Source organism: Ammospiza nelsoni, chromosome 20 (assembly GCF_027579445.1).
Source record: "Ammospiza nelsoni isolate bAmmNel1 chromosome 20, bAmmNel1.pri, whole genome shotgun sequence".
Lineage (NCBI taxonomy): Eukaryota > Metazoa > Chordata > Aves > Passeriformes > Passerellidae > Ammospiza > Ammospiza nelsoni.
Genome location: NC_080652.1, coordinates 10,183,261 through 10,195,668, shown reverse-complemented (window position 1 = coordinate 10,195,668; position 12,408 = coordinate 10,183,261). Strand labels below are relative to the sequence as shown.

The following is a 12,408-nucleotide window of genomic DNA, read 5'->3' as shown; positions in this document are numbered from 1 at the left end:
TTAAACCTTTTTTTTTTCCAGTCTTAAAAACAACAATCATTTGTAAGAGTCAAAACAAAGGATGAACTGTGCCTGTGCTCTTGCAGGCAACTCAGACAAACCCCTCATGCCATCTTCTGCTGAATACATACATTTCTAAGATTAAGGCCTGACTTTACAGACCCTGTTGCAAATGACATGAAATAGATTAATACATCCTCTGGTTTTGCCTGAAGTTTACCAGGAAACTTTAAATGACAATAAAACAAATATCTCTAAGAATATATGAAAAAAAAAATTACTACCAGCTTTCAGGGAAAGTAAAACCATTATCAAAAAACTGGCCAAACTGAACTGGAAACTACTTCCAACTGCTCTGTGCAACTTCCAAACCATCCCATCCAGAGGGCACTTCTAAATACAACTCCTCAGCTCATTGCCTGCTTTTTCTGACAGCTGCAACCCAATAATAAAGGATGACCAGCTGAACAAAGCCAGTTCCTCATGGAAACAGGCGCAGCACCCAGGCTCTCCCTGGAACACCGTGGTGCACTCCTGAGCTCTCCTCAACACGCTGGAATTCTCTCCAGCTCTGTACAGAAGTGATTGTGGGGAGGTTGTGCTGTGCTTGGTGCTCCTGCCCCAGCTCTGCTGCAGCACAGCCTCTGCTGCTTTTACTGCTGCTGCTCAGGGCTGGACCCCGGGCAAACGGGATCACTTCCATCACTCAAACTGTCTGGGGTGAGAAACATTCCCCCAGGTCCCCCCGGACATTTTCAGATCTTTGTCTCTGGCTGTAAATTGATCCTTTGCATTCCTGTCTGACACATGGACTGTGAAAAACTCTTCAGGGATATTCTCCCTGCCAGGAGAAAGGCTCTAACAGCACTTCTGCAAACACAGGGCCAGTCAGAGAGACAATAAAATTTTGTGAACTCTGGACTAACTTTTACTATTATTATTTTGTCTTTTTTTTCCTTTTTATTCATTCTGGACCAAATAAGAGAATGCTATTTGCATCAAAGTATCAGGGTTTCTCCCTAGGACTCAGAGCAGGACCCACATCCAGAGGCATTGCTTTGCTCCATCAGCCAGGCCCTGCCCACCCAACGCTAAGCAAACAAACCCACACAAGCAGCTCCAGCACAAAGAACAAGGGCTGGTGTTGTAACATCTGCCACAGCTGCCCACCAACCTCCAGCTGCAGCTAGAGAAGTGTTCAAAGGTGTAAAACAAAACTAGAGGCATATCTAGATCTGCTAGAAAACAAACATTTTCTGAAGCCTCATTTTGGCAGGTGTTTTCTGATCCCTGCACTAAGCTCCATAGCAGCCAAAATCATGTTGACAACTGACTCACTGAGCGAGGCATATGCTGGGCCTCCGAGCCTCTACCAGCAGGAGGAATGCTCTGCAATTACAGCTTTTCCATGTGCTGGTTCCTTGGAGATGCTCAGAGAGGAAGCACATCTAAATCCAAACAGGATCCCCACAATGCTCCAAGTGCTGGGATAACCCCGTGTATGCCTGAGGAACCTCCTGGGCAAATGTCCCATTTGGATGTCACAAAGAACACTGGCTCAGGGTAAGCAGCTCTTCATTCTGTTCATCCATCCCTAGGGTGGATTTGTTAGCCAGGGATGGGAGGCACCAGCACCCATCCATCTCTCTGGGCAGCACCAGCAGAGGAGGCTCTTGGCCAACAGCTGAGTTTCACCAATGGCATCCCAACAACCCTTGGCTGGAGGGTTCAGAAACCCCACTGGGTCAAACTGTGGGGCTCAGATCTCATTAACAAGGGACACTTCCCTCTGGGCTCCTCCAGTTCCTTTCAGCTGCTAGCAGAGTCTCATTAATGGAAAAACTTCTCACCTATAAACACCTGGATACATCAAATGTATGCTTGGAGCTCCTCCTCATCTCTGCTCCCAGGAAATCCCTTCCTGTGCACTCTTCCATCCCATCCAGTTATGGTGAATTCTCCTTCCAGCTCTGGCTGATGTAGAAAGTTCTGAGGGAGACTGGCAGTGCTGTGTGGAACAGATGGATCTGGGAGGATCCCTCACAATGATCTGAAGTTCCTCTCTTTTAGGAGAAATATAGAGAGGCCTGACTAGGAAAAGACCATTTTCTTTAGTTCCAAAGAACCAAGAGATGACTGTGACTATTTCCATCACCTCCAAGTATGGATGGTTACATTCCATTCGTTGGATGTTCCTTCAGGATTCCATCTGGGTGGTTCTCCCTTGTTAAATGCCCATAATCCAGTGGGATGCTCATTTATTGACTGCTCTGCCCCCTTCTCCTGAATTCAGCAGGGACTGAGAGGAAGCCACTGCATGCAATGGTTGTCCCCAACTCAATTTCCAAGCTGGAAATTACAGAATGCATCTACAAATCATTGTGCAGTAATCTGCTCAATCCTTGAGCTCCCATTCCTCTGGAGCTTTCCCACTCAACTCTGCTACCACACATAACCTGCAAAAAATCCCATGTTTTCAATCCTTGCTTCAGCTTTTCTCTCTACCAGGTGTGATTTCTAATGCAGGCCAAGGTGTCATTGAGGCCAGGATGTCATTACTGCCCTCGAACAGTGCCTGAAGAATCTCAATTACCAACAGCAAAGTTCAAGCTTGGCTGCCATCCAAGTAATTCACCTGGCTCAATGTGCACGTCAGAGACTGGAAAAAATATGCTGTAATTATTGTGTTATTAAAGCACTATGGTTTAATTTCATTTCTTTGTGGCACAAAATCTGCGTCTGTGATTCACACCTATTGTGTAGGGAATATGATTCCACCAAAACCAGTAGCTGGGATCTGGTCTACAAGGTTGTTCAAAAAGTCTAATAAAAATCTTGTGCTCTTTACGGATTAACAACTGAATCACAAAGAAATATTGTCAGGACACAGAAAAGAATAAACTCAGAGGTGGTTCCAGTGCTGACAAGAGCTGTACAAACTGAGATCTGAGCAATTAGAAGACACAAAGAATACATAATTCATAGATATTTTGTACTCAAGAGTTTGCACACAAATAAAACATCTTATAAATCTTGAGCAGCTTGCAGAAAGCTGCTGAGCTGTCTTATTTGTGGAGCAGCAAGTGGCTATAGTACAAAAGAGAAATCCATAGCTCTGATATGTCATCCCTCCAAAATGGGTAATTTAGGGTTATGGTTTCAGAATCAGCACATTCTTCAGCAAGTTTCTTCCAAGAATTTTTTTTTGGTGAAAAGAAGTAAATCCATGTCACTACAATAAAAAGAACACTTCAAAAACTCAGAGCTGTGAGCCACCACAAAATGACAATAATGTTTCTCTACATGCCTGCATTCCAGAGAATGGAAAGAAAATAATGGGTGGGGGAGAAGGAGAAAATAATGTGGGGGTTGCTTTAATGATTTTTATAAGCTGTATGAGAACCTGTAAGTTTCTGTGAGCCTTTATCCCATGTGGAGGAGAAAAGTTACAGAACTCCCTGTACAAATCTCCAGATGAAGAGCAGCCTGTCAGGCTGTGTTCAAGGCAGTCAAGCGCTGCAGCTCCCTGGAGAATCACAGAGAAAAATCCAGTAAGCACTGCACCCACAGGTGATGCAAAACCCACAGGGTTTATTCCAGGGGCTGTTACGTCAAGGCAACCAACACAGCTCTTAAATCTCATGTCAGGCCCCCACATAAATGAGTGGTGATTCCCTGCTCAGCTACAAGCAATAATAAATCTATGAGGCATCTCCATGAAAAGTTGGCAACGTAATTTGTTTAGGAAAAAAACCTCCTGTGCTAAGAAATGAGAGACAGCTTCCCAGTGTTGAATATTCCACCACCGTCCTGTGAGCTGAATTCATGCAGGTCAGTAAGCAAATGGAAGGGCTGCAGGAGGCACAAAAAGCAACTCTCAATACATTATTGCCACAAATTCTTCAGAACAGCTTTTTCTGTCATTAGTCATCTCTTGATTGTGCTGGGAATAAGCAACACAGAAGGAACCAGGGCTGAATTTTAAGGTAGAGGGTTAACCCACAGGTAGAGCAAAAATTAAAGAATGGATTTCATTTGGCTGGCAGAAAAGGGGATTTGATTTGGCATTCTTGAAGGTAAAAAGGCACTTTTCCAGCAAGCACAGGAGTTTTAAGTCATGGTCACTCCCCAAGGCATTAAGACTTGTCACATGAGCAGCCCACTTGGATAAACACAGCAGCTCCCAGCATGTCCAGAGCTGCTGGATATCCAAGGGACCGAGGAGCAGCTTCCAGAACAACGGAGCGTTCTCAAGGGGCAAATCTTCCTGAACAGCACTCTGCTGGCTGATTTCTCAGAACTTTCTGTTTACTGAATTCATGCAAAACAATGCCTGGGATGTCAGAGCAGCAGCTGAGTCCCTCAGTCCTGCAGCTCCAGCAGCAGCACAGGGAAGGAATTGACCTTGTGATCAATAAATGGTTCAACCCATTTGTTTACAATGAGATAGTTAAAATCAAAGAAATTTAAACACAACTAAAAGAAGATGGGCATTTACATAGGAAGGGGAAGCAATGAAATTTTTCCCCAGATCCTTGGTACCAGCAGTGCTTGCTTATCTCTCATTTCCCAGCCTATGAACCTTCCCAGTGTTTGCTGACTTATTCAAATATTTTGTAGGAAAACGAAGTTTCTACACAATGTGACAGAATATACTTCACATGTCTCTAAGAAAAGAATGAGAACCTATGTATCTTAAATTATGCATTCTAAATTTAATGAGGAATTTAACATATTAGAGAAAATAAAGTTAAACTTGTATTTCCCTCAGAACCCAGACACTCTCTGTGACTCCTAAATGCCAGATTCTAACACTGGGATGGGCAAGAACACCTGCTTACATGTTTGTTAATATCAGCTCAACTCTGCATGCACTTCTCTGAAATCCTAAAACTTCCTGCTGGAAAGAAAATGAGATTTAATTCTGTGTCTCAGTGTCTAAGAGGAGGTATGAGACATGAGAGGTAGATGCTGTTCTTCCAGAGAGGAATTAATATAACTACATATGAAATAGAATAGAAAAGAGAAATAAGAAGTGTGAGACCCCTTTCTTAATATTTTCATGCAAATATCATCATTTGAAACACCACTGAAATCTGTCCTTGATTATTTTAAGTTCTATTTCAGCAGGGCACAGAGCCCCAAGTAAAGCAGTGCTGCCTACTTATATGTGCCCAGTCAACTGTTCACATAGTTTAAATGTTACTTCATTCCCTTAACCACATTCTTTCCACACAGTTTTAGGTCTCTGTGATATTAAAACTGCAGTTGTGTTGGACTTGAAGCTCTGTTTACCAGCAGAGAATATGCTGTGGGAAATCCATAACTACTTCCTGAACAATATTTATGTGGGAAGTGGAATATTTAGTGGATTTCAAGCTGTATTCAGAATATACTGAATGCATATTAAACAGTTGAGAATCAATTTATTCCAAAAATCACCATCTGAAATTGTTTTCATAAACATGAATACTTTGTTGTCCTCAATGCAGCCAATTCTCTTCACTAACAGAGAAATGAGACTTGCAAACAACTTTTCCCCTCAATTTATGTTTTTTTGTGTGCTTTCCAATACACTGGATAGCAGAACATCAGCATGTGGAATGCAATAAATCCATGGAATAGCTGCTTTTTTAACCATGTACTTTAATTCCAGGGCGAATTTATGTGGTCCTTGGCTAAATATATCCTCCTAAGTAAATTACTCATGCATCTGCCTGTAGGAAAGCTTTCTGCAGATAAAGAATCTGTTCCCAAATGCTACATCTGACAGCACATACGGCACAAAGTTCCATGCTCTCTCAGTGGCAAAAAGCCCCCCAAGCTGAACAAGGTGGAATGCACAGGTCCCTGTTCCCTCTGCACAGACTGCTCAGGAGACAGCTTAATGCTGCCTGCCTCCTGCTCCTTCCAGCAGAATAAATATCTCAATGTATCAGTCTACTACATGTTTGTCTCCAGCCCCTGTAAACAGAGGGATTTCTAAGCTCTTGTGAAGCACATTCCCACATTCATTTCCACTTATCCATGCAGAAGACAGTACAAACACATGCCTACCCCTGTGCCTTTAGCAGGATGGGCAACTCAGACACTCTCATTATCCTTTTTTTCCCCTCTGTCTTCTATGTTTCCTACTTCTTACCATTGGAGTTGTCCTGGTCCAAAGGATTATCTGGTTCCATTACTTCAAATAAAAGCATCCAACATGCAGTTCTCCATGCAGCAGAGGCATAAAAACACAGCAGTTGCCTAAGCTGATTCACCTGATTTATGAATTAGTGCAGCATCCATAAGAGGCTGTGTTTCTTCTTTTGTATTACATCTGGCTCCTTTTCCAACTCGATGGCTGGGTATTACAGCATGCAGGCCTTTTTCCAGCATCCTCTTAATGCATTATATTTAAAGTAGCAGCAACCTTTTTCTCCCATCCCCCAGACTAAGTTACAGCAGTAACTAGGCTGAGCTGGCAGCAAGCGCAGCTCATTCAGAACAGGACCTGCAAGCGTTCTCCGAGTCGTGGTGCTGCATAAAGAGGATGATTGATACAATAAAAAGTAAGTGGGCTTTGACACAGCACGGGATGCACTGCACAAAATCCCACCAAAACCAGGCAGAGGTCCTGAGGGTTTGGGGAATGCCTCGCTGAAACCAACAGTCTGCACCCCCTCACGCACAAACACAAATTATGTCCTGTTCCCTCCTCCTCCCCCTCCCCGCTCCAATCTTTTATAACCCTGGATCTCCTCCAGCAATAGTCTGTTCCTCCACTCAGTTTATAATAAACTCTGCCATTGCCGTGTCCCTCGGGCTGGCATGGAGAGGAAGGAGGCTGTTTGCACAATGAATAGCCCAGCCCGTGCCTGACGGGGAGGCAGCTCCGGGACTCTGTGCCGGGCACTGGGAACTTGCTGCAGCAGCAGCCTTTGGCTGGGGACCTCGTCCTGCATTTCCCTGCTCTGCCAAGCCAGGGCTGCTGCTGGGCTGGCGTTGGAAAAGCTCCTGCAAAGGAGCTGAAGGACGAGCCCCAGCTTGGCTGGACTCGGATGGTAAATGACACCAGAGCCTCTTCACAGAGCCCGTATCAGGTGACAGCCAGATCGCAGCACTGCAAGGCAGGTCACCTTCACTCTGCTCCTTGGGTCTGCCACTGCCTCCTCGAGACCTGTCCTAACTCACCACTGCTCCCCGTGCCTCAACCCTCTGTGATAGGGACACTGAAATGTATCTTAGCTCACAGGAAAGCAGCTGAAACCTCCCAGCTTTGCATGTTTGAACTTCTTGGATAAATGATACAGTACAAGGGCTGAGGAAGAAGACTCCACCACCTGGCTGAGAAATAAAAATTTCATTTTCTCTGAAGTCCACAAAATAACAGAAAAATATATCAAAGTGCAACTCTAAACCAAGCTGTGCCTCCGAAAGGTAAATTCATATTGCTGTTACAACAGTCCTGAAATAATTCCTCAAATCTAGCTTTTAGGATCAACTTTACCTCGATCCCACGATTCAAACTCTTCCCTCCACACTCCAGCGAAGGCATTAACACATACCTTGTTTCAAAAGAATGTTTTTCACAGAATCCAAGGCAAGAATCCCCCTAAGCACCCAGAGCAGCCCGAGTGCATTTTGGGGTTGCCGTGGCTGGTGCCAGAGCCCTGAGGCAGGCAGGGGCTGCTATTTCGGGCCCTGGGTAAGGCTCTGCCCCAGCAGCTCCCCCTTCCCAGCGCCAGGGAAGCGGCTCTGGCGCTCCCGCTGCCGCCGGGGGCTCCGCGCTGTGGGCGGACAAATGAATGGCTGGCTGAAGGCAGCAAAACACCGAGCTCTGCCTGGAGGAATTAACAGCAGCCTGACAGGGCTCTGCGGTAATTGTGCCTTGCAAACCCATTTTAGCACTGTTCCTGAGGGCTAGGCCATATTAATAGAAGAAAGACTCATTTCCATCTATTTGTTTTAAGTATTGCACAGTCTATAGCCTGTTAAATACTGTTCCGAGATCTCTGCCCTGGGGGAAATTACAGTGCTGCAAACCCTCTATTCTCCCCCCTCCACCCTACGCTCCCGATGTTCTTTACAACTTCAATACTTCTCCCACTCGCTGACAAAACAAAAAAACCTCCCTCTTTCCACCTTCCCCACAAAAACACCTACTCGGGACTGCAGGCACACGGCACAGCCTGTCAGCAGGGCTCCACCTGCTCTGGGCCATGTCCACGGGCCACGAGCAATGCCTGATGGAAAAAGGTGTCTGGACTTCTGACTGACACATCGAATCCCTCCAGGATGTCAAAAATGGGTATGGAAGGGATTTGGAGACCTTTGGGGGTGAAGGAGGCCTGAGCAGGTATCATGTGCCTGTTCTGTACCCCAGGATGTGGGGATACACAAACAGGCTGTGACTCACTGACTCCTCAATCACAAGGGACTAAAAATGCCTGGAGAATCAGGACTGTCGACGTAAAGGAACCCATAGTTCTGCAAGGAACATCTGAGTCAAGACAAATTATATACAGAGAAACAATTTGTATTCTGCCATGAAACAGATGCTGCATATACATAATAGAGACAATTTTGAGCCAGAAAAGAATAAACACCTGTGAAGACTTTCCTTGTGAAGAGTCAGAAATAATCCAGGGATACTACAGAATAGCTAAAATCAAGAAATCAAGATAGGAAGGTGAAAAGCAATGGTTGTTTAGACCTCAATGATTTTTTGTGACAACCAATTTGATTTTAATGACATCCAAATGATTCACTAATCTCTAGTTACAGACCTAGTAAAAATTAATTCTTAATGTGTAAGTCAGAATGATCTCAATATTTTGGCTAAGACTCTTCACAATTCCTAACAATTGAGCAATTGTCGTACCTTCTTCGTTTGAGCTCAGCTCATGCAGAGAGGCAAAGGAGCTCATGCCATGATTGTGAAAAACAAGGGACAGTTGGAAGACCAGGGCTTTGATCACTCGGGATTTTAATTGCTCAGGCACTGAAAGGAAAACTGCAGAAGTGAAGAGGGAAATGATTTTCAGACAAATGCCTGGATGGTCAGAGGCTGTGCTAGACCAAATCCTAGGAAATGAGCCAAGCTCACTGAACTAATGAGCGTGGAAAGAGAAGTCCAGCGAGCACGTTCTCTGCAATACCCACGAGGTTAAGTGGAACACAAAATGGAGAGTTATGGAAAGCTGACTCTTCAAGGAAGGAATTTAGAAATTGTTGGATGGAAAGGGAAATTAAATGTCTTCTGTTACTGTCTAATCAGAGCATCTCTGCATTCTCCTCAATAGCTGGTTTGGAGACAGAAAAAGAACTTCTATCTAATTGCCTAATGGCTGCATGATGTTTGCTTCAGCATCTTTTATGTCCCAGGCTCCAGTCGTGCTCAATATGTCAGCCTACACTGGAGGAATTGGGAGCTGCTACTTCCTAACTCCTATGTCTTTTGCTAACAGATGGAATCATCACTCACATTGGCATTTATTTTACACCATAACATGAAATAGTATACAAGAAAGATGACCCTTGCTTCTGGTTTGCTGTAAAGCTTGGGGCAAATCACCTCATCTCTCTTTTATCAGCCACACAGATCAGCTCTGAATCTTTATCATGAAGTAATTGTTTATTTCCACATTAAGCAATAGCCTAAGTTTGCAGTGTAATCTGGTGATATAACTGGTCTTGAATTTATTTGAGGGGAAAGGGTTTCCTTTGTAGGTCTGTTTGGACCGGGTTTCCCCACTTCATGTATAGCAGCAATAGAACACAGCCAGCAGAGTCTATAAAAGGCTGTTTTCTATTCTACCAGGTGCCTAAAGATCTATAGGAAAAAGTAAGTGGAAATATTGTATAAACAAGTGCAGCCAAAAGACATTGTGAAAACAACACTCCATTCTTCAAAATAATATTCCATTCATCCAGAAGATAACTCATCATCCTCGGTAGTGTCCCACTGTGGGAGAAACCCAAGTTGGACTTGCTGATCTTGGCGGTCTTTTCCACCCTCAGTGACTCCAGAGCTCTGTGACTCTCCAAGGAGCCACGAGGGCCCCTGAGGCTGCAGGAAGGAGCGAGGGCAGCGCCAGCCGCTTTCCCGGGAGCAGAGCGGCGGCTGGAGGCGGCGTTGGGAGCGGGGCAAAGGCGCAGCGTGGTGCCCCGGCTGCTGCCACCACCCGGCCCCTCCCGGAACACAAATTCCCTTGTAGGAGGGAGCAATCAATGCCTGCGGGTTGAAAAGCCAGCGAGGCACAGACCTGCTTAACAAAACCCTTTGCCAAGGTTACCGGGGGTGTTGTCAAAGCCTCCTCTTTTGTGAGGGCTGAATAACAATTCATACCCAGTAACCGGCTTCGGTTTCTTTGGCTTTACCTGGCACATTTTCAAAGTCACTGCTCATGGCTGGGGCTGTTCCCATTGAGATTCAGCTTATCTTGCCCTGGACAGCAAGTGCAGGGATCATCCGACTCCAGAAGTTCATGCCAAAGCCCTTTTGTGCTGCTTTGCTGCTTGAGCTGAACTACAGCTCTTAGAAATGTGCTTGAATATGTCACAGGCACAAATGGAAATGATGCAGCCTTGGTTACTCCATACTGGGGGGGAAGAATTTTATTTAGAGAAGTTAAATATTACTGGGATGTTCAGGAGGCCCCAGCTGCAGAGCAGCCCCAGCTATGAAGATTCTATCTGTGCAAATGCTCCTGCTATTAAGTCAGCAGGCTTTTATCTTAATTTTCAGAAGAAGGTGATGCTCTAATCACCCATCTGAGGTGGTAACTTTTCATCCAGAACTCAGCAAAGCTCCACCACAGAGAAAAAACATGTGCAAAAAAAGGTGTAATGATTAAATGGAGTGTGAAAAGCTCCAAGATCAGTGCTGGAGACAGAGGCAATGTGAAAGACATTCCCCAGGAAATCAGTGCAAGGACTGGCTCCTGTCACACCTTCCCTCAGTGCTCTCTGTGCTGTGAAGCATTAGGAGTTTGGTGTATCAGCATGGTCTCTGGTGGAAGAGCAGTTCTGTGTCTGGTACATGCCCAAAGCTCAGCACTTCCTGAACCCCCTTTGCCTTCAGAAGCCATTTGCTGAACAGACTGAGCCTTTTATCTCTATTTAAATCTCTGCCACAAGCTACTAAATCTTGTAATCATTAACAAACAAAATTCTAAAGAAAAGAAAATAACAAAATGCTTCAGAGTAACAGGCTCCATAGTAATTATAGAAAATACAACTATTGCTATGAAAGGAGCACACATTAAAATTCTACTGTGAAAAATGCCAACAATCAAATGTAGTCAATATTTTAAAGACCCCAAAAATTGATAATAACATCAGGATATTGTTTCAGGGTCACTTGAACATATCATCACCTCCTGCTACTGTAAACTTCAGACTGAGGAAAGTGTCTCTGGGCCTCTTTAGTAAAACCCTACTGGCAGTTCAATGGAGGAAAATCAAACTAAACTGACTCCTGGGCAGAAATAACAAAAGGTCTGCAACACCCAGAGTTCTGTGCCCAATTTACCAAGCTGTCTGCTGAGATTCCATCTGAGCTGACTCTACAGATTCCTCACTATGTTCCTGCAGTTGTCTCCTAGAAACAGGAACAAGAAGCATTTGCTGTTTTCTCAGCTCTTTTGTAAAACTCTGCACAGCTTTGCTCACGTTCCGGATGCCCTGGGATCAGTGTGTGGATGGACAGCTTGGGACAGAGCATTCCTCTTCACTGCTGTGTTATGGAAATGAGATCCAGCAGCAACAGTGTAACATCAATGTATTATTAATAAAAACTCCCATGAAATACCCCCAGGATGTGCAATTCAGAGAAACACGCATAGAAACATTTGGATACTTAACCAGGATCCTGAGGATACCCAAACATTGGGTCAGTAGCTTACAAGTGTAGACTACATTGACATTTACTCACCCTTCCTTCTTGCACCAAGCTGAATTCATGGTGACTGGAGTTCTGAAGGGATCCTACTGCACAGCAACATGGGGGAATCACATGCAGACTCTTGAAACAAGGGCAGAAATTCTACCTGATGTTTCTGTGAAGATTCAGGCTAAAAGAAATAAAATGCAAATAAACTACTAAATCCTCAATAATGTCTGCTGGAAAAGAAGCCCTGGTGTAGCATTTATACATCTTTTTGCATATTGAATATAATCTTTTCTTCTCTACTCCTGGTATGGCCAGTGCCATACTCAATGTAAATGAGGGAAAAAATTGACACCCAGATTCTCTGAAATCTTGATGTCCACAGAGCAGTAGATTATTCCCACACATCCATAGTTACAGTATAGAAATGCTGGACTCCTTTCCATTTGCAAGTTCTCTCCAGAAATACATGGAGCTTAGAAAGAAGAAGAAATTCCAGATAGTGTTTAGGCATGTGAACAAAGCTGCTGCAT

At 44.4% G+C, this 12,408-nt stretch overlaps 1 protein-coding gene across 2 annotated transcripts in view; it reads right to left on the bottom strand.

Moving 5' to 3' along the window:
- DAB2IP (DAB2 interacting protein) overlaps window positions 1–6,421 on the bottom strand; it is a 154,714-nt gene extending 148,293 nt beyond the window's left edge. The window contains exon 1 of one of the 2 annotated variants that reach the window (XM_059486171.1): window positions 6,264–6,421. In XM_059486171.1, coding sequence (XP_059342154.1) covers window positions 6,264–6,381 — 118 coding nt within the window. In that variant the 5' untranslated portion in view covers window positions 6,382–6,421. Of the gene's footprint in view, window positions 1–6,142 lie in introns of both variants that reach the window. The other variant, XM_059486172.1, reaches the window with a different exon arrangement.
- Between the last annotated feature and the right edge of the window lie 5,987 nt (window positions 6,422–12,408).